This window comes from Anolis sagrei, chromosome 7, assembly GCF_037176765.1.
Source record: "Anolis sagrei isolate rAnoSag1 chromosome 7, rAnoSag1.mat, whole genome shotgun sequence".
Lineage (NCBI taxonomy): Eukaryota > Metazoa > Chordata > Lepidosauria > Squamata > Dactyloidae > Anolis > Anolis sagrei.
Genome location: NC_090027.1, coordinates 32,386,105 through 32,405,768, shown reverse-complemented (window position 1 = coordinate 32,405,768; position 19,664 = coordinate 32,386,105). Strand labels below are relative to the sequence as shown.

Sequence of the window (19,664 nt, the reverse complement as noted above, 5' to 3'; positions counted from 1 at the left end):
CCAAGTTTTCTGTTTATCCCAGATTATCTGGCAGTGCAGACCCATTATTTTACTCTATTATTATTATTATTATTACATTTATTATTTTACTCTATTATTATTACATTTATTATTTTACTCTATTATTGTTATTTTATTACATTTATTATTTTACTTCATTTATTATATTTTTACATTTATTATTTTACTCTATTATTATTACATTTATTATTACACTCTATTATTGTTATTTTATTACATTTGTTATTTTACTTCATTTATTATATTTTTACATTAATTATTTTACTTTATTATTATTGTTACTATTACATTTATTATTTTACTCTACAATGCACATGCATTGTAATTTAATTTTTGTTTTTTGGCTTTTTAAGTCTCTTCCACTTAAAAAGTGGCCTGATATGTGTATTGTGTCCAAATTTGGAGTCAATTCGTCCAGTGTTTTTTGAGTTATGTTAATCCCACTAAAAACATTACATTTTTATTGATATAGATGTATTATTTTACTCTCTTTATTATTAATGTAAGCACATTTACATGGAAGAATATTAGAATAATGGTGTCATCAGAGTTGCATAGTCTTATGTTAAATGACAGTTTTATGTAACTGGGTTGTTGTAGGTTTTTCCGGGCTATATGGCCATGTTCTAGAGGCATTCTCTCCTGATGTTTCGCCTGCATCTATGCCAAGCATCCTCAGAGGTAGTGAGGTCTGTAAATATTCAAGGTAGTGTAAATATTCAAAATATTTTTCCTAATGATGCCTCAATTAACGTAATTTTATTTGTATCTATTTTTATTTTGAAATTTACCAGTAGGGGCTGCATTTCCCACTCTTGGCTTATACTCAAGTAAATACGTTCTCCCAATTTTTTGTGGCAAAATTAGGTGCCTCGGCTTATATTCAGTTTGGCTAATAATAATAATAATAATAATAATACTTTATTTATATTCTGCTCTATCTCCCCGGAGTGACTTAGGGCGGATTTCAGACATAAAAAGCACACATTCAATGCCTGGATATAACAGCAATACATCTATACTAACAAAATTTAAACAACCCAACATAGAAACACGAATTATTACTTAACAACTAAAATTAAATAAAAAACACAGCCTGTTATAACAGACATAAGACAAAACATCAAACATCGAATAGAAACAACAATTTCCCAGTATACTTGAGTATATACAGTACATTATTATGGACCATTTCTAGGAATAATCTCGGTCCTCCATGAGACTCTGCTAATTTGTGGCAGAAATTGTCCATTTCAATATAATTCACTAATAATAATAATAATAATAATAATAATAATAATAACAACAACACTTTATTTGTACCCCGCTACCATCTCCCCAAGGGACTCGGTGCGGCTTATATGAGTCCGAGCCTGAATACAACAATACAAGCAATAACAACAACAGTACATGTAATTAAAATAAAAACATAGAAAATAAAATATACAACATTATCAATAAGACAACACGCAATTAAAAACAGTGGGAAGGCCAAATGTAAAGTTAAAATGGAAATAATGCTGGGACATTGCTCATGGTTTCATGTTTCCATTCTAAGATCAGGAACATATCCCCAATGGATATGGGAATTGTCCTTTCTATGGGCAGTGGTAATACATTCAGTGTATGTGGTAAAGGAATGGAGAAAATAGGGAGGGGGGGGACCCTTACCAAGCTCATTATTGCTTTCTGCTGGCCCATGTGGTACCTCCATCAATTTCATGTCCAAATCCAAGGCTTGCTCAAGAGCCTTGGCATCTTCGTCCCCCTCGTTTTCTTCCCGTTCAGTCACCCCTGATTCGAGCAGCTTTTCCTGCTTCTGAATGAAAGACTCTATTCTGGCCAAGGACAGCAGCTCGGACACCTAAAAGAACAGGAATTTTAAAGTACAAATGGAAGCAGACAAACCATGAGCCGCCACCCACAGGGACACAGAGGCCATCATTTTAGGGGACTAGAAGTTTTTGCAACTATTCCTTTTCTGTTGGAAATAGCAACCTCCCAAGCCTTTCACTGTTCATTTGTTAATGTATATATTTGCTAACTTGCATTCTATGTGTATGTTGATTTGCCAATTTGACTTGTTACAGTAAGTCGTAACAGGATCAAGTATGCGTGTGTGTTAAAGAAAACCTTATGCTGTTAATTATGATGTGCAGCTGCTAATGTAGGTCAACTAGTAAGTTTGGACCACACCTGGTGAGGTATAACTGTATATTTTTGAGAATACAGTTCAGTTTTTGCTTTGGGGAGCATTTGCTCAGGCATTTTGCTCAACTATTTCTACTGCTCTCTCATTTGGATGAAGATGAAGAAGCCTTATTATATATTGTTTACAAAGACTATGTACGTTTGTTGCACTCTTTGTAACATTGCAAGTTTATGTTTTAACTCTGCTGATAAGAGTAAAGTTTTTCTGTGCTTTCTCCTCTTGCCTGGGTGCAATGTTATTGTGTCTTCTGCATTGGACTTGACTGAAATACGCTTAGCACAACATGACTTACCTCTTTGGTGTGTGGATGAGTTATAGAAAGTAGGCTTGGGCGATCCAGTTCGTTAATTTCGTAATTCGTTATTAATTCGTATTTAAATTAGCTTACAATCCAATATCGAACCATGCAGGAATAGTGTGAGGAGTAATTAAGAATCGAAACAATTTTTCCAATTTTCGTAATTATTTCATAATTATTTCGTAATTATTTTTGTATGTCTGGTGCAAGTTTTACAATCTCGCATTTACCCCACTTCCGGTCCCTTTGCTCTGCTGCTTCCCTCCTCTTTCCTCATGCTTCTTCTTGCCTCACTCTAATATACAATACTATAATATAATATATAATATAATAATAATAATATAATAATAATAATAATAATATATTATATTATATTATTATAACACTATTATATTATAGTATTGTATATATTATATTATTATATTATATATTTATTTATTACTATATTATTATATTATAATTGTATAATATAATATAATATAATATATATTATAATATAAAGTAATATAATAATAATATAATATAATATATTATAATAAAATAACATACAATAATATAATATAATATTATAATATAATATACAACAATATAATATAATAATATTATAATAATATAATATAATATAATATAGTTGTTGTTTGTTTTATCACACCAACAGTCAACAACAGAGGGAGAGGGAAGCTTCAGAAGTTCCCCCTGTCCCATTTGGAGGTTTTTTTAGCATATTGCGCAATCACGTCCGCCATTAACGAATCGATTTGTAATTTACGAAATTTCGAAATTTTGAAATCTTAAATTTCAGAAGTCCTCACAATTTAGAAACGCTAGCGCACCCTAGAAACAAAACAAGTTTAGAACCAATTTTTTTCTTGATCGCCCAAGCCTAATAGAAAGGTGATTATACTGAGCACGTTCAGACTCAGGACTCCATTTTGATTCAGTGCTTGCATCAGACCTCAGTGGAGGTGGATATATGTCTGCATATGTTTGGTCTTCAATGAAAACAGGTTGCTGTTTGAACTTTAATGGATACAGTATACTTATGGACTTCAATGAGTACAACTATACTTAAAGACTATGGGCTACTAAGAATAATACCCTGTGTACGCAACACACAGAGGAGGCACTAAAACCTATTTATAACTGAACTTCAATAAGAAATTTGCATGCATGGTGAATTAATACAAGTTGTTTATGAGTAAACAAGAGATGTTATGTTTCAAATAAGACTTTGTTTTTATATCTGAGTGCATATTTTTAACTAAGAGGTTTCAAGGGAGTGTATATCTTTTGGGCAATTACAACTGCAATTTCATCTTCAACAACCATCCTCTGCTAACCAAATATATTTTTGTAGTGGCATGTCTTTATCCTTGGCAGTTTAAAGACATGGTTCTTCAGTTTAACAGCTGAGTTACCTGTGCACCATTACACGAATGCTTATGAATATCACTTGTTCAAAGAGCTGACTTCTAACAAGCTCATGCTTTTCTTGACTAGTGGTTTTCACATTTTCATGGAGATTCACCTTTGCCAAACAGATGTGACATCATTTTTAACTTTTCAATAAGGTCATGGTGTAGTTATTTCCAATATGTTATGGAATTTCCAATATTTCCAATTAGCTTCCGAGCACAATTCAAAGTGCTGATTTTAACCTATAAATCCCTATACAGTTCCAGCCCAGTTTACCTGTCCTAACGTATTCTCCCCTATGAAATATCAAGGATGTTAAGATCTTCCGGAGAGGCCCTGCTCTCAGTCCCACCACCTTCACAAGCGTGTTTGGTGGGAACGAGAGACAGGTCCTTCTCTGTGGTGGCCCCTCAGCTATGGAACTCTTTCCCGAGCGAGATTAAATCTGCCCCCTTCCTCTTGTCCTTCAGGAGGCTACTGAAATCCTGCTTATGGAACAAAGTATTCCCAGAATAATGACTGAGACTGGTTACAGACCAAAGTGAGTGACCACATATGTGGACTGAGTTGAGCATGATTTTACCTTGGCAATGTGGTATATATGTATTTTATCTATATTATTTTAATCTTGTATTGTTGTATGATGTTTTAATTTGTATTAGTAGCATTGAATCCTAAGCCGGTCTGAGTTCCTCTACGGAGGTGAGAAGATCAAGATATAGAAGTTTTAAATAAATAAATACATTTTCAATGTACACGCTTACCATCGTGCCTTCTCTGAAAGAATACGCAACCTTCTCCTGTGTCCCTCCCACATGTAGAACTGGAGCGATTTTACTGGAGGCAAATCTCAGTCTTGGCCTGCAGAAGAGAAGTTTCCAAATTATTATTTATTAGGGGGTGTATTTTTCCTATTGGGAGGAGACTGAAAGGGCGGAAGAGAGAGGAAGGTTTCACCCATAGTGCACATCAGCAAGCGTTAACACATGCTAAAGTATTTGGGACGTTTGTTTTCAACAACAGCCCCATTCCAGCCTTATATGTATCCATCGTATGAGGAGAAGAAGAATGCTACCGATCTTCCTTTCACTTTCATTGCCATCCTACATGCACTGAATTGTGTGTTTTAAGCAATCCGGATGTTTATTATGTAACCCAGAATCCTGAAAAGCCAGGATTCTAATTCACAGAGAGAAACTTCATACACAGAAGAGACTTTCCTTCTCAAACTTTTGCCCTCCAAGCATAGCAGGGCAGGAGAAATGAGGATGAAAGAGGGGCAAAACACACATATCGGACTCCGCAGTACAAACCCCATATCCCAATGGTTCTCAACCTGGGGTCCCCAGATGTTTTTGGTCTACAACTCCCAGAAATCCCAGTCAGTTTACCAGCTGTTAGGATTTCTGGGAGTTGAAGGCCAAAAACATCTGAGGACCCCAGGTTGAGAATCACGGCCATATCCCCAAGATTGGGACTTGTCGTTTCACCTACTCACATCCAACAAAATACGTAGGAATTTGGTAAGTCCTCCAGGCAATTATTAGGTAGGCTTCAGCCATAGAGTTAACCTGGAAGACAAACCAAATTCCCCTATGGAGACTTTCAGCAGAAGCCGTTCATTTCAATAGAGTTCATTATTATCCAGCTTCCTGTTCCCATGCTAAGTCTAATAATATAGCATAATATAATATAATATAATATATAATGTATATACATATAATATTTATAATATTATAATGTAATGCAATATAATACTAATAATGATATGATATTATAATTATATATTTATTTATGTCGAGCCCCCGGTGGTGCAGTGGGTTAAACTCCTGTGCCGGCAGGACTGAAGCCCGACAGATCACAGGTTCGAATCCAGGGAGAGGTGGATGAGCTCCCTCTATCAGCTCCAGCTCCTCATGCGGGGATATGAGAGAAGCCTCCCACAAGGATGATAAAAACATCAAAATCATCTGGGCGGCCCCTGGGCAACGTTCTTGCAGATGGCCAGTTCTCCCACACCAGAAGCGACTTGCAATTTCTCAAGTCGCTCCTGACACGACTATATACTAATATTATTAGCAATATTACATGTAATTATATATATATATATATATATATATATATATATATTATAATTACATGTAATATTGCTAATAATATTGCAGTATAATTGATATAGTACAATATAGCAATATTTAAAACTGATATTGTACTATGTTAATAATATTTTGTATGTATATATACCTTGTAAGCCGCTCTGAGTCCCCTTCGGGGTGAGAAGGGTGGCATATAAATGTCGTAAATAAATAAATAAGTCTGAGAACGTATTGCCCATGCATATGAGTGTGATACCGAACTGAGTACAACATACATATCACAGATAACATGGAATAACCATTAAAAGAAATAGTTATTGTCTTAATATTAAATGCTCTTTATTTTAGCAGAATCACAACACCAACCAGGCCTTTTATAATCTGCTGTGTGGACAGTGCCACATACATCCCATCCCTAATGTAAGGACTGTTCCTTACTTAGTTGCCTTCTTCCCATCCGTCTGCGTCTTCCCTTCTGCCTCGGCTTCGCTGAGTTCCTCCGTAGGGCTCTGAGGCTCAGACCGGGGGAAAGCTGTTTTTAATGTGTCCACAATGGCATTCATTACAATCTGGAAGAGGATGACAAATGATGGAAACATTCATAGAGTGCGGGATTCATATGTGCATGAAAGAGAATGAATGAATGAATGAATGAATGAATGAATGAAAATTGATAGTTATGATCCTAGCAGAAAGCGGGTCTATCAAAGGATGGGTAAGTTTTAACCTCTCCCCCCCCCCCCCCCCCAATTTATTTATTTTTTGTCGTGTCAGGAGCGACTTGAGAAACTGCAAGTCGCTTCTGGTGGGAGAGAATTGGCCGTCTGCAAGGACGTTGCCCAGGGGACGCCCAGATGTTTTTAATGTTTTATCATCCTTGTGGGAGGCTTCTCTCGTGTCCCCGCATGGGGAGCTGGAGCTGACAGAGGGAGCTCATCTGCGCTCTCCCCGGGTTCGAACCTGCAACCTGTCGGTCTTCAGTCCTGCTGGCACAAGGGTTTAACCCACTGCACCACCGGGGGCCCCTTAAGCCTAGCACTTTGCTTTTGGCTAAAATAGATACTACACTTGATCTTAGCCAAAAGGCCGAGAAGTGAAAATAGGAATAGCTGATTTGAGTCTCTTTTTGGAGAGAAAGATATAAATACTACTATTACTCCTCCTACTAATAGTAATAATAATAATACCAATCATCATCATCATCATCATCATCATCATCAATGCAGAATATTGTAAAGAGCTGTAATTCTCCAACCTCTGGAGAATAATAATAATAATAATAATAATAATAATAATAATAATAATAATCTTTATTTATACCCCGCCACCATCTCCCCAACGGGGACTCAGGGCGGTTTACATGAGGCCAAGCCCAGACAACATATTACAGTAAAATAAAACATAAGCAACAAGCAACAACATAAGTACATAAAAACACATGAATACATTAACAATATAACATTACAATAAATTCAATCACAGTGACAGTGGGCGGCCCACGTGTGCAGGATAAAATGTTAAAAACTCGAATGAGATAAGAAGAGGAGCAAGTTATTTGCAAGAGGGAGCTCATAAAAAACACAGGATTGTGGAAGCAAACTTTCCCATTAGGGGGGCTTGTACTCCAGTGACAGAAGCATTAAGGGGAGCAGTAGTGTCATGTTGTGCACCTACTCACCAAAGGTGCAGCAGAAGAGCCAGGTTTTAAGCTTCTTTAAAGGTTTCTAGGGTAGGGGCTTTCCTGATCTCTCCAGGTAATGAGTTCCAGAGTCAGGGAGCCACAGAGGAAAAGGCTCTCTCCCTTGTGCCCACAAGACGGGCTTGTGAAACTGGCAGGGGCAAAAGGAGGGCCTCTCCTGAAGATCGAAGGGCCCGGGTTGGTTCATGGAGAGAGATACGGTCATGAAGGTGGGCGGAGAACCACGTAATTACCACCCCCAAATGCAGAAATACAGTGTACAAGCATTAAAATTAGTTTACATATTATGTTTACATGTACTTAGTTTGTATATGTTGGAGCCCCTGGTGGCACAGTGGGTTAAAGAGCTGAGCTGCTGAACTTGCTGACCGAAAGGTTGCACGTTTGAATCTGGGGAGCGGCATGAGCTTCCACTGTTAGCCCCAGCTTCTGCCAACCTAGCAGTTCGAAAAGATGCAAATGTGAGTAGATCAATAGGTGCCACTCCAGCGGGAAGGTAACAGCGCTCCATGCAGTCATACTGGCCACATGACCTTGGAGGTGTCTACGGACAACGTCGGCTCTTCAGCTTAGAAATGGAAATGAGCAGCAACCCACAGCATTGGATACAACTGGACTTAATGTCAGGAGAAAACCTTTACCTTTTACCTAGTTTATATATGTATAGTATTGCCCTCTGAAAAAAGGACTTAAATATTTATAAGTTGTGGGTTTTTAGCTACTCCAGAATACAGTATGAAGAAATGCTTCAAGTAAATAAGCAAAACTACATATCCAGTCAATAGGATTGTGAATGTGTTTAAAGAGAGGAGTCCTCCATGATGGGCACAGTACCTTGTCGATCCTGGAGACTACAAAGGGCTTCTTGACAAAGGCGATCCTAGCGTCAGTGTTCAGGGCAAGGAATTCCTGCATCTCCTCGCTGTTGGCAATCTCAGAAATAGCACACAATTGCTAGAACAAGGAAACACACTCTTAGTGAGTTTGGATTAGGAACAGTTGCACCCAATGCGATCAAGGCAGAGTAGTCCGTGTGAGACCAATGCACATGTGGCAGTGCACTGGACACATGTAAAGGTTCAGGTATTGTCAGCACTTATTGACCACTAAAGTTCCACAAGATGATGTGAGTAATTCACATTCTCTATTGATCCATAGACTACATTGGTACTCAATACAGAAGTTGAGTAATGCAACTTTGGCAATAGATATTTAGGCTACACTGAAGCGGCAATTTTCCCCTAGCATGCTACATGGATAGGACTCTTACTATCAGATGCCTCTGGGATTTTTGTAACTAGATTATGCCAACTCAGTTACTTTTGTGGATTTCATTTCCAGGAGTAATCTTTTAAAGGAGCCCCTGGTAGTGCAGTGGACTAAACCACTGAGATACTGAACTTATTTATTTATTTGCAACATTTATATGCCGCCCTTCTCATCCAATATATTATATTACTATCATAGCACAATATTAATATGATATATTACATTGTACTATAACATTATACTGTGATATTATTAGTAATATTATATTTAATATAAAATATATAATTATAATATCATATAGTAAAGGTAAAGGTTTTCCCCTGACATTAAGTCCAGTTGCATCCGTCTCGGGGGGGGGGGGGTAGTGCTCATCTCCATTTCTAAGCTGAAGGGCCGGCGTTGTCCATAGACACCTCCAAGGTCATGTGGCCGGCATGACTGCATGGAGTTCTCCTACCTTCCTGCTGGAGCAATACCTACTCACACTTGCATGTTTTCGAACTGCTAGGTTGGTAGAAGATCTATCTATCTATCTATCTATCTATCCAATAATAATAATAATTATAGTAATATTATTTTCTATTTATTTCCTGCAGTGAGCAAGTCTTTAAACAATGTCAATAATATCTATTTCCTTCCTCTAGTGAGCAAGTCTTAAAAAACAATAATTTATCTGTTTTCTTCCTGCAGTGAGAAGAAATAGAAATTGGCCACCAATCATTGCCTTTTCGTGCTTTATTTTCTTGCTGACAAAAGGTTGGCGGTTCGAATCCAGGGAGCAGAGTGAGCTCCCGCTATTAGCCCCAGGTTCTGCCAACATAGAATTTCGAAAACATGCAAATGTAAATAGATCAATAGATACCACTCCAGCGGGATAGTAACAGCACTCCATGCAGTCATGCCATCCACATGACTTTGGAGGTGTCTACGGACAACACCGGCTCTTCGGCTTAGAAACTGAGATGAGCACCACCACCCAAAGTCGGACATGGCTAGACTTAATGTCAAGGGGAAACCTTTACCTTTACTTAACCTTTCAAAGGAAAACAGCACTCACCTTCAAAAATGACTCCAACAGGCTTTTCCTGGCTTCTACTTTCTCCACATCCATGTTACCAAAAGGCAAATCAGGAAATAACTTCTTTGGCCCTTTGATATCTGCAGTTTGAACAAGAGAAAATAATACATTACCTATCACATTAAGTAATCTGTTATTTTTATTTTAAACATCCATATACTGGTTTTTCCCAATGCCCCATCTACACTGCCACATAATGTATTCCATGGTCAGTGTGGACTCATTTAATAGTATCATAGAATAATATATTTAATGCAGTTTGACGTTGTTTATTCGTTCAGCTGCTTCTGACTCTTTGTGACCTCCTGGACCAGCCCATGCCAGAGCTCCCTGTCGGCCGTGGCCACCCCCAGCTCCTTCAAAGTCAAGCCAGTCACTTCAAGGATGACATCCACCCATCTTGCAGCTTAACTATATATTAAAATTATACCCAGTCCTTTTCAATCGTAGCAATTAATATATGTGTGTTATGGCGACAATTTTTATGCTCATATTGTTTTGTTAATCTTATGGTTATTTTGTTTACTCTGTATGCATTGATGATGATGGAAACTGTGCTGAGTCCCCTCGGGGACTTATTATTATTATTATTAATTAATTTGTTTATTTATTTATTTATTTACAGTATTTCTATACTGCTTTTCTCACCCCTAGGGGGACTCAAAAGCGGTATTATTATTATTATTATTATTATTATTATTATTATAATATAAGATATGGATTATTCTCATTAGTCTATGATTACACTATGTCACAAAATTTGAAAAGTTTTCTGTTCCTGGTTTGAACATGTTATTTCCTGTTTAACTGTGCGGTACTCACTTTGAAAGTAGCTGTTATACTTTGAAAACTTTGGTTTTGTGCCTGCCACAAACTATGACCCCTTCCACACAGCCCTATATCGTAGAATATCAAGGCAGAAAATCCCAAAATATCCGCTTTGAATTCGGTTATCTGAGTCCACACTGCAATATATTCCAGCTCAATGTAGATATTGTGGGATTTTCTGCCTTGATATTCTGGGTTATATGGCCGTGTGGAAGGGCCATATGTTGAATTGGTTGTGACTCTATATATTCATTGACTACTAGCTGTCCCTTGCCACACGTTGCTGTGGCCCAGTCTGTGTATATGTGTTTTGTGTGTGTATATATTTGTGTATATGTGTATATATGTGGTTTTGCGCATGTGTTGTAATGTAATATTTTTGTTTTTGGCTTTTAAAGTCTCTTTTGGTGTGCTTTTCAGTGTTTTTATGAGTGATGGCCACTTGTTGGCCTGATAGGTGTCTTGGGTCCAAATCTGGGGTCAGTTTGTCCAGTAGTTTTTGAGTTATGTTAATCCCACAAACAAACATTACATTTTTATTTATATAGACTAGCCGTCCCCTGCCATGTGTTGCTGTGGCCCAGTCTGGTGATCTGGAAAATAAAGTAATCAGAAAGTGTTGGTTTCTAATATATGTAATGTCTTTATGCTTGTGGGTAAGTAGTATTTCTGATTACTTTATTTCTTTGTCAGTGTTGATGTGGAGATTGGCTGGTTTGCCCACCCTGGAACATGCAACATATAATTGTCCTTCTTTAGGGGTCCCTTTCAAATCTAGGATACTATATCTCTCTGTGTGTGAATCATATCTACCTATATCTATGGCTGGATGGCTCTTTGTCAGGAGGACTTTGATTACGTTTTCTTGCCCTGGTGAAGGGAGTTGGACAGGATGGCCTTAAGTATTTTCTGTTGGTCAGGGGGGTTCTGTGTGAGATGTTTGCCCCAATTCTGTCGTTGGTGGGGTTCAGAATCCTCTTTGATTGTAGATGAACTATAAATCCCAGCAACTACAACTCCCAAATGTCAAGGTCTATCCCCCAAACTCCATCTGTGTTCATATTTGGGTATATGGAATATTCGTGCCAAGTTTGGTCCTGATCCTTCATTGTTTGAGTCCACACTGCTCTCTGGATGTAGGTGAACTACAACTCCCAAACTCAAGGTCAATGTCCACCAAACCCTTCTAGTGTTTTCTGTTGGTCACGGGAGTCCTGTGTGCCACGTTTGGTTCAATGCCATAATTGGTGGAGTTCAGAATGCTCTTTGATTGTAGGTGAACTATAAATCCTAGGAACTAAAACTCCCAAATAACAAAATCAATTTTTTGAGTGATGGTCACTCCTTGGGTTAGTAGGTGTCTTGTGGCCAAATTTGGCAGCAATTCATCCAGTGGTTTTTGAGTTATGTTAATCCCACAGATGAACATTACATTTTTATTTATATAGATAGCAAAATGAGCGGCAGGATGTCCCACAAAAACACAATATTGGCAATTTAATAATCTTTTCTATGTTTTCATGATAGAACCAATTAGGAAATAACATTTATAACCAGGAACAAAAATCGTGTTACATACTACTTCAACACACTAGAGAATTAATCCATTTTAAATCCGGTTTCTGCCTCCTCCTGCAGAATTCTGGGGTTTTTAGTTTAGTGAGGCAGATATTACAGAACTGAGCTGAAAAAAGGAAGCCTCCTTCAAAAAGCAAACTGCAGTACCAACTTTTAATGAACTTCCGGAGATCCGGCTTCTCCTCCAGTCTGGTTTGCAAGTTCAAGAATTCCCGATAGCGCCGGTTCACAGTGTGGTAAGCAACTTGCTGGAGGGTGCTGGTATTGTCACTGTCCAAAGTTGTCTCATACTGTAGAAGAAATAATATTCACTATTCAAGCAAAACAGACAACCATCTACAAGGCATTGGGTTGTGACTCCCATTTTCTCTCCTCACTGGTTGTGCTATCTAACGATAAGGGAGCTGAGTATGTTAATGTTAAGCCTTTAGAAAAGAAAACTCAGAATATGGTAATCCCCTTTAAATATAAAACAGGAGGTTGTCATGTAAATACGAGGGTTGAATGAAAAGTAATGCCTCCACCTTCGTAACTCCTCAACAGATGGCAGTACTGGTATGCGGCAGGTACTGGCTTGTTCAGTAGACTCTCCTCTACAGTTCCATTTTGCTGGGAAGCCTTAGCATTGTACGATTGTTGAGCAAACTATTTGCTCAACTAAGGTAAACAATTGGCATAATAAAGCATACTGGATACAAGTTAACTAGCAAACACAGTGGGACGATGGTCACATTGGGAGTCAAGGCTCTTCTGGACTCTATAAACATGCTTCTGGAATGAGCTTCGCGTACTCCAAGTAGACTGGAATGTACTTAGTCCTAATCTTTTTTATACTGGTTTTAAACCACTTCATTGGACATGTTGCAATAGCAGATTCCCAGATTAGTTTAGTGTTTACACCTTATTTTCTTTTTCTGGTTATTTAAAATTTAATGTTTATTTTACTTAAGGGATATTTGTCTTTACTGTTCTAATGTAGCACAAATCCTATGTAAAATCATACTACGTATTTTTGACATTAATATTGAAATCTGAAATATATACAGAAAGTTTATGTAAAATCATACTACATATTTTTGACATTAATATTGAAATCTGAAATATATACAAAAAGTCTTAAAGTGCGACATATGGAACCTTGCACAGACAATGGGTCAATGCGACTTTATGCAAGTTAACGATCATTGTATCACTCAGAGAGAAATTTCAAGCATAATTAACATTTCACAAGAACATGTGGGTCACATTATTGCTTTGCTTGGCTATCAGAAGATCTGTGCACGATGGGTACCCAGGATGCTGACGCCTGAAATGAAAGCACACAGATTTCTTCCATGACGACTTCAGAAAACTTGTTCATCATTGGCAGAAATGTATCCAATTGTCTGGTGATTATGTGGAAAAGTGAATCGTGGTAGTTAAAGAGCACATTCTAAGGATTATTTCTGTGTTTGGTTTACTGAAATAGTCCCATCCAAGTAATGAAGGTGGAGGCATTACTTTTCATTCAACCCTCGTAGTACTACTCAAAGTGGTGGACCTTGGACTACTCACAGGCCACAAGCCCAGCAGCTTCTGATCTCTACTGAGTTTCCAGTAGTAAAGCAACAAACACTTGCCAATAGAAACAAATACTGGACATGACCATAACACAACAACATGAGTGAAGATAGTTGGGAAACATTGATGGAGAAGATAGGGCAGATTAGTTGTTGTGCTGCCCCATAGATAGAGCCTAAATCAATGGATTGTAAAGAATGAGATCCTGATTGGGAAGCATTATCTTATGAGTAGCTCAGAAAATAATGGGCCCTCCTTCGCTAGATGTTTTGAAACAGAGTGGGTTTTGAATGACCATCGTGTCCAGCAATAGCATTATGTGGTTCCTAAGGCTTTCTTCCATCTTTGGATGCATCTATACTGTAGAATGAATATACCTTGACAACACTTTAATTGCCATGTCTCAATGCTATAGAATCATGGGAAGTGCAACTTGCCAAAGTCATTAGCCTTCTCTGCCCAAGACTGCTGGTGCTTCACCAAACTACCATCTCCAGGACTCCATAGCACTGAGACATGTCAGATAGCTCAAGTGGTGTCAAATTGAACTAATTCTACTGTATAGATGCACCCTTTGTGGCTCGCTCAAGATTTACCTTCTATGTTTCTATGTATGTTTTGGTGATGTTGCTTGGAAACCGCCCCGAGTCCCCTTCAGGGAGATAGAGCGGTATATAAATAAAGTTTTATTATTATTATGTTCATATACTACAACCCCAATAATTCAACCACCTTGTTCATGACTGATGCAAGAATATGGTCAGTTGGTACTTCCTACATGACAGATTCACAAGGACTGGGCTTACCTTCACAGTATACAAGGTGTAGGGATGGAACCCCGTTCCACTGTGCTCTCGGGCTGTGATGGTGCCAGTTATTCGCAGGTTTTGGATGATGACCGGGCCATCTGGGCTACTGAGTGGCTCAAAGCTGAAAGTGCCCATAGGAGCAGTGGGGGAGGAGGAGAGCAGTCCCGGCAACTGAGCCAGATCCTGAGGGTTGTGGGATGAGCATTCAGAAGACACAGGCTCTTTCTCCAGGAAGGAGGGACGCCTCAAGAAGCTCTTCTGTGAGTCCTCTAGAAGAGCTGACAAGGAGGCTAAGCTTGCCTCCTTCTCCACTGCCAGGTCGATCTGGATATCTGGACATGGACTCATTGAGGTGGCTCGGAGGCCAGTTTCAGAACCAGAGCTAGCAGGGTCCTCCACACACCTGGTTCTAACACCCAAGCTATCTTCTTGATCCAAGCTGTCAGACCCTTCCAGGGAAGGATTTGCAAGGAACTCCTCAGCTGTCATGAAGCCCACTGGGCCTGAGTCTTTCACTTGATCAGACATGGGAGACTCAATTTCCAAGTCTTCACAGGGAAAAAAAGACCCCAGTGTATCAACTTGAAGACAAGGCACACACAAGCTACTAGTTCTTCTCCTCTCTGTCTCAGCACTCAGCTCTCGGCTGATGGATTCTCTTCCTTCAGGTACATGACTATCCAAACTATCCATCACATCACCAAGAAATGCCTCAGAACCCCTCGGAGACACCACCCGGGACTCAGGGGCCGCTTCCCACTGAGATGGCAAGGACAACGAGTCGGGCACCACAAGTTGGCTTGGCAAAATAGCTGAAGCCGCTGGCACTGTCTCCACCTTCTCTTTCCCTCCAGCTCCTTTCCCTCCAATCTTGGAGAAAATGGCAATCAAGAGCAGGTTGAGCCAGTCGGGGTCCACCATTCTGTTGATCATGGGCAACAGCACGTTGCAGGTCACCAACTCTACCACTACAAAACGTCCGGTTCTGGTTTCCAGGTGGGGTTTGGGCACCAGGTCACGCAACAGGAGGTCCACGAGATGTCGGGCATAGTCCACCTCACTGGTGGGGCTCCGGACCGCCACATGAGGTTCTGAAAATTCACAATAGGTTTGCCAGATCTGGTCAGCCCAGTTGGCTGAGTCTCGGGAGATTCTTCTTTCCGCCACCTTTTCCCGAGCTGTTTTATAGGTCTGGAGGTGGCACCCGCCAAGGAGGAGGACCTTCTGGGTCACGGCCTGCTTGTCCATGAGGGCCATCCGCCTTTTGAGCTCCATGGCCAAGCCCAGCATGGCTCTCTCGACCTCATCCTCAAAGCCCCGCTCGTTGCTCACAGCCCGATACCAGGAGGACACAAAATCCCGAATGATCTTCCGGATCATGTTCTTTATCTCCTCATCCAGCTCCTTCTCTGCCTCAGGGCTTGGGGGGTACCTTTCAAGGAGCAAGAACCTCTCCAGGTGGATCTTGTGGTTAGTGCTGACCACCACTTGGGAGCCCAGCCAGCCGCCCAGGAGGGCCAGTAACCCAGAGAGGACACAGAGCAACCAGACATTGACCAGCAAGTGGACCACCAGGAGCCAGCCCAAGATGGCCCCTAGGGCAATCAGCTTCCGGTTCCCAATCATGTCACCCAAGCCACCGCTTGGACTACCAACTGGTTCTTGCATCCGTAGCATCTTGTTCCCCTTTCGTCCTTCTCAAGTGACCAAAACCAGCATCAGCCTCATTGTTGTGGATGAAAGACCTTGAGCACTGCTTACCAGGGATGGAGTTGCCTCCTTAACTGCCCCAAAACAACACCAATTTCATTGAAGTCCATGAAAGATCTCGCTTGATGCTGACCAGGGATGGAGTTGCCTCCTTAACTGATCCAAAACAACACCAATTTCATTGAAGTCCATGGAAGATCTTGGTTGCTGCTTACCAGGGATGGAGTTGTCTCCTTAACTGACCCAAAACAACACCAATTTCATTGCAGTCCATGGAAGATCTTGGTTGCTGCTTACCAAGGATGGAGTTGTCTCCTTAACTGACCCAAAACACCAGTTTCATTGAAGCCCATGAAAGATCTCACTTTCTGCTTACCAGTAATGGAGTTCCCTACTTAAATTTAATTGAAGTCCATGGAAGATTTTGGTTGCTGCTTACCAGGGATGGAGTTGTCTCCTTAACTGACCCCAAACAACACCAATTTCATTGAAGTCCATGAAAGATCTTGCTTGATTCTTACTAGGGATGGAGTTTCCTCCTTAAATGACTCAAAACAACACAAATTTCATTGCAGTCCATGAAAGATCTTGGTTGCTGCTTACCAGGGATGGAGTTTTCTCCTTAAACGACCCAAAACAACACCAATTTCATTGAAGTCCATGAAAGATCTCACTTGATGCTTACCAGGAATGGAGTTGCCTCCTTAATTGACTCAAAACAACACCAATTGCATTGAAGTCCATGAAAGATCTTGCTTGATGCTTACCAGGAATGGAGTTGCCTCCTTAACTGACTCAAAACAACACCAATTCCATTGAAGTCCATGAAAGATCTTGCTTGATTCTTACCAGGGATGGAGTTTCCTCCTTAAATTTCATTGAAGTCCATGGAAGATCTTGGTTGCTGCTTACCAGGGATGGAGTTTCCTCCTTAAATGACCCAAAACAACACCAATTTCACTGAAGTCCACGGAAGATCTTGCTTGATGCTTACCAGGGATGGAATTGCCTCCTTCTCAATTGACCAAAACCAGCCGGGGTCTCACTGATGTCAATGGAAAGATCTCTCTCCCACTCCTTTTCCCATCTGACAAATTCCTTCCTGTTCTATTTATTGTATTAGTACCTTGCAATCTTCCCCAGGGATTGATCCCAGCCCTTTTGCATCCAAGGAAAGGAAAACAACAAGGAAGGGAAACATAAACAACGAGGCAAAGGATGCCCTGTCAAACTGCAGCTTTAAGAAGTGGCTGTGGTTGCCTTTTAAGGGGGAGCGAATCGGCTTCTATGGGAAACAGGGGGCATTCCCCCCAAAGGAAGAGATCCACGCTGTTTGCAAGAGGCTAAGCCTCCTTCCTTGCCTGCTTTGCAACCTGGATCTCCTTTGATGGCCTTTTCTTTTGCAGGCGGTGTCCTGCGAGGAAGCCCGGGCCAAGGATCCCTTGCAGGGCGAGCGAGGCTTTGGCCAGGTCGCCCTTTTCGGAGCCCTTCCTGGGTCTCTCCGCCTTCAGAGAGAAGAAGGAGGCGAGGCAAGAGGAAAGCCACTCTCCGGAGCCCGGGCCCTGCAGAGCCACCTGGCGAGTGGAAGGGAATAGCACAAGGCAGGCTGGGTGGAGGGGCATCCATACAGTAGAATTAACGCAGTTTGGCACCCCTTCAAAGGCCAGGGCTCAGTGGAAGGGAATCCCTAACCCTAACCCATTAGCACTATGGAGAAGCAAACCAAAACAAAGTCTATACTGGGTTGTTGTAGGTTTTTCTCCAGCCTATATGGCCATGTTCTAGAGCAGTGTTTCTCAACCCTCCTAATGCTGTGACCCCTTAATACAGTTCCTCCTGTTGTGGTGACCCCCAACCATAAAATTATTTTCATTGCTACTTCATAACTGCAATTTTGCTACTGTTCTGAATTGTAATGTAAATATCTGATATGCAGGGTGAAACATTAACAACCTCAGATATGCAGATGACACCACTCTGATGGCCGAAAGCGAGGAGGAGCTGAGGAGCCTTCTAATCAAGGCGAAAGAAGAAAGCGCAAAAGCCGGGTTGCAGCTAAATGTCAAAAAAACCAAGATTATGGCAACAAGAATGATTGACAACTGGAAAATAGAGGGAGAAACCGTGGAGGCCGTGACAGACTTTGTATTTCTAGGTGCAAAGATTACTGCAGACGCAGACTGTGGCCAGGAAATCAGAAGACGCTTACTTCTTGGGAGGAGAGCAATGTCCAATCTCGATAAAATAGTAAAGAGTAGAGACATCAGACTGGCAACAAAGATCCGCCTAGTCAAAGCCATGGTCTTCCCTGTAGTCACTTACGGATGTGAGAGCTGGACCTTAGGGAAGGCTGAGTGAAGGAAGATCGATGCTTTTGAGCTGTGGTGTTGGAGGAAAGTTCTGAGAGTGCCTTGGACTGCGAGAAGATCCAACCAGTCCATCCTCCAGGAAATAAAGCCCGACTGCTCACTGGAGGGAAAGATACTAGAGACAAAGTTGAAGTCCTTTGGCCACATCATGAGGAGACAGGAAAGCCTAGAGAAGACAATTATGCTGGGGAAAGTGGAAGGCAAAAGGAAGAGGGGCCGACCAAGGGCAAGATGGATGGATGGCATCCTTGAAGTGACTGGACTGACCTTGAGGGAGCTGGGGGTGGTAACGGCCGACAGGGAGCTCTGGCGTGGGCTGGTCCATGAGGTCACGAAGAGTCGGAGACGACTGAACGAATGAACAACAACAACAACAATTTTCCCATGACCAACAGAAAATACTGGAAGGGTTTGGTGGGCATTGACCTTGAGTTTGGGAGTTGTAGTTCACCTACATCCAGACAGCACTGCGGACTCAAACAATGATGGATCTGGGCCAAACTGGGCATGAATACTCAATATGCCCAAATGTGAACACTGGTAGAGTTTGGGGGAAATAGACCTTGACATAGTTGCTGGGATTTATAGTTCACCTACAATCAAAGAACAGTCTGTGTCCCACCAACAATAGAATTGGGCCAAACTTCACACACATGATCCCCAATACCAACAGACAATACAGTGGGTTGTTGTAGGTTTTTTCGGGCTATATGGCCATGGT

The 19,664-nt window shown here is 40.7% G+C and overlaps 1 protein-coding gene and 1 pseudogene across 1 annotated transcript in view; both read right to left on the bottom strand.

Annotated features, from left to right (window-relative positions):
- Positions 1–18,095, bottom strand: part of SNX19 (sorting nexin 19) — a 59,445-nt gene extending 41,350 nt beyond the window's left edge. Inside the window, exons 1-7 of the mRNA XM_060787102.2 lie at positions 14,862–18,095; positions 12,647–12,785; positions 10,069–10,169; positions 8,577–8,696; positions 6,482–6,612; positions 4,712–4,808; positions 1,693–1,885 (exon numbers count right to left, since the gene is read on the bottom strand). Coding sequence (XP_060643085.2) covers positions 1,693–1,885; positions 4,712–4,808; positions 6,482–6,612; positions 8,577–8,696; positions 10,069–10,169; positions 12,647–12,785; positions 14,862–16,541 — 2,461 coding nt within the window. The 5' untranslated portion in view covers positions 16,542–18,095. The remainder of the gene's footprint in view (positions 1–1,692; positions 1,886–4,711; positions 4,809–6,481; positions 6,613–8,576; positions 8,697–10,068; positions 10,170–12,646; positions 12,786–14,861) is intronic.
- LOC137097533 (U2 spliceosomal RNA) lies at positions 7,037–7,141 on the bottom strand (annotated as a pseudogene).
- Positions 18,096–19,664: the final 1,569 nt, after the last annotated feature.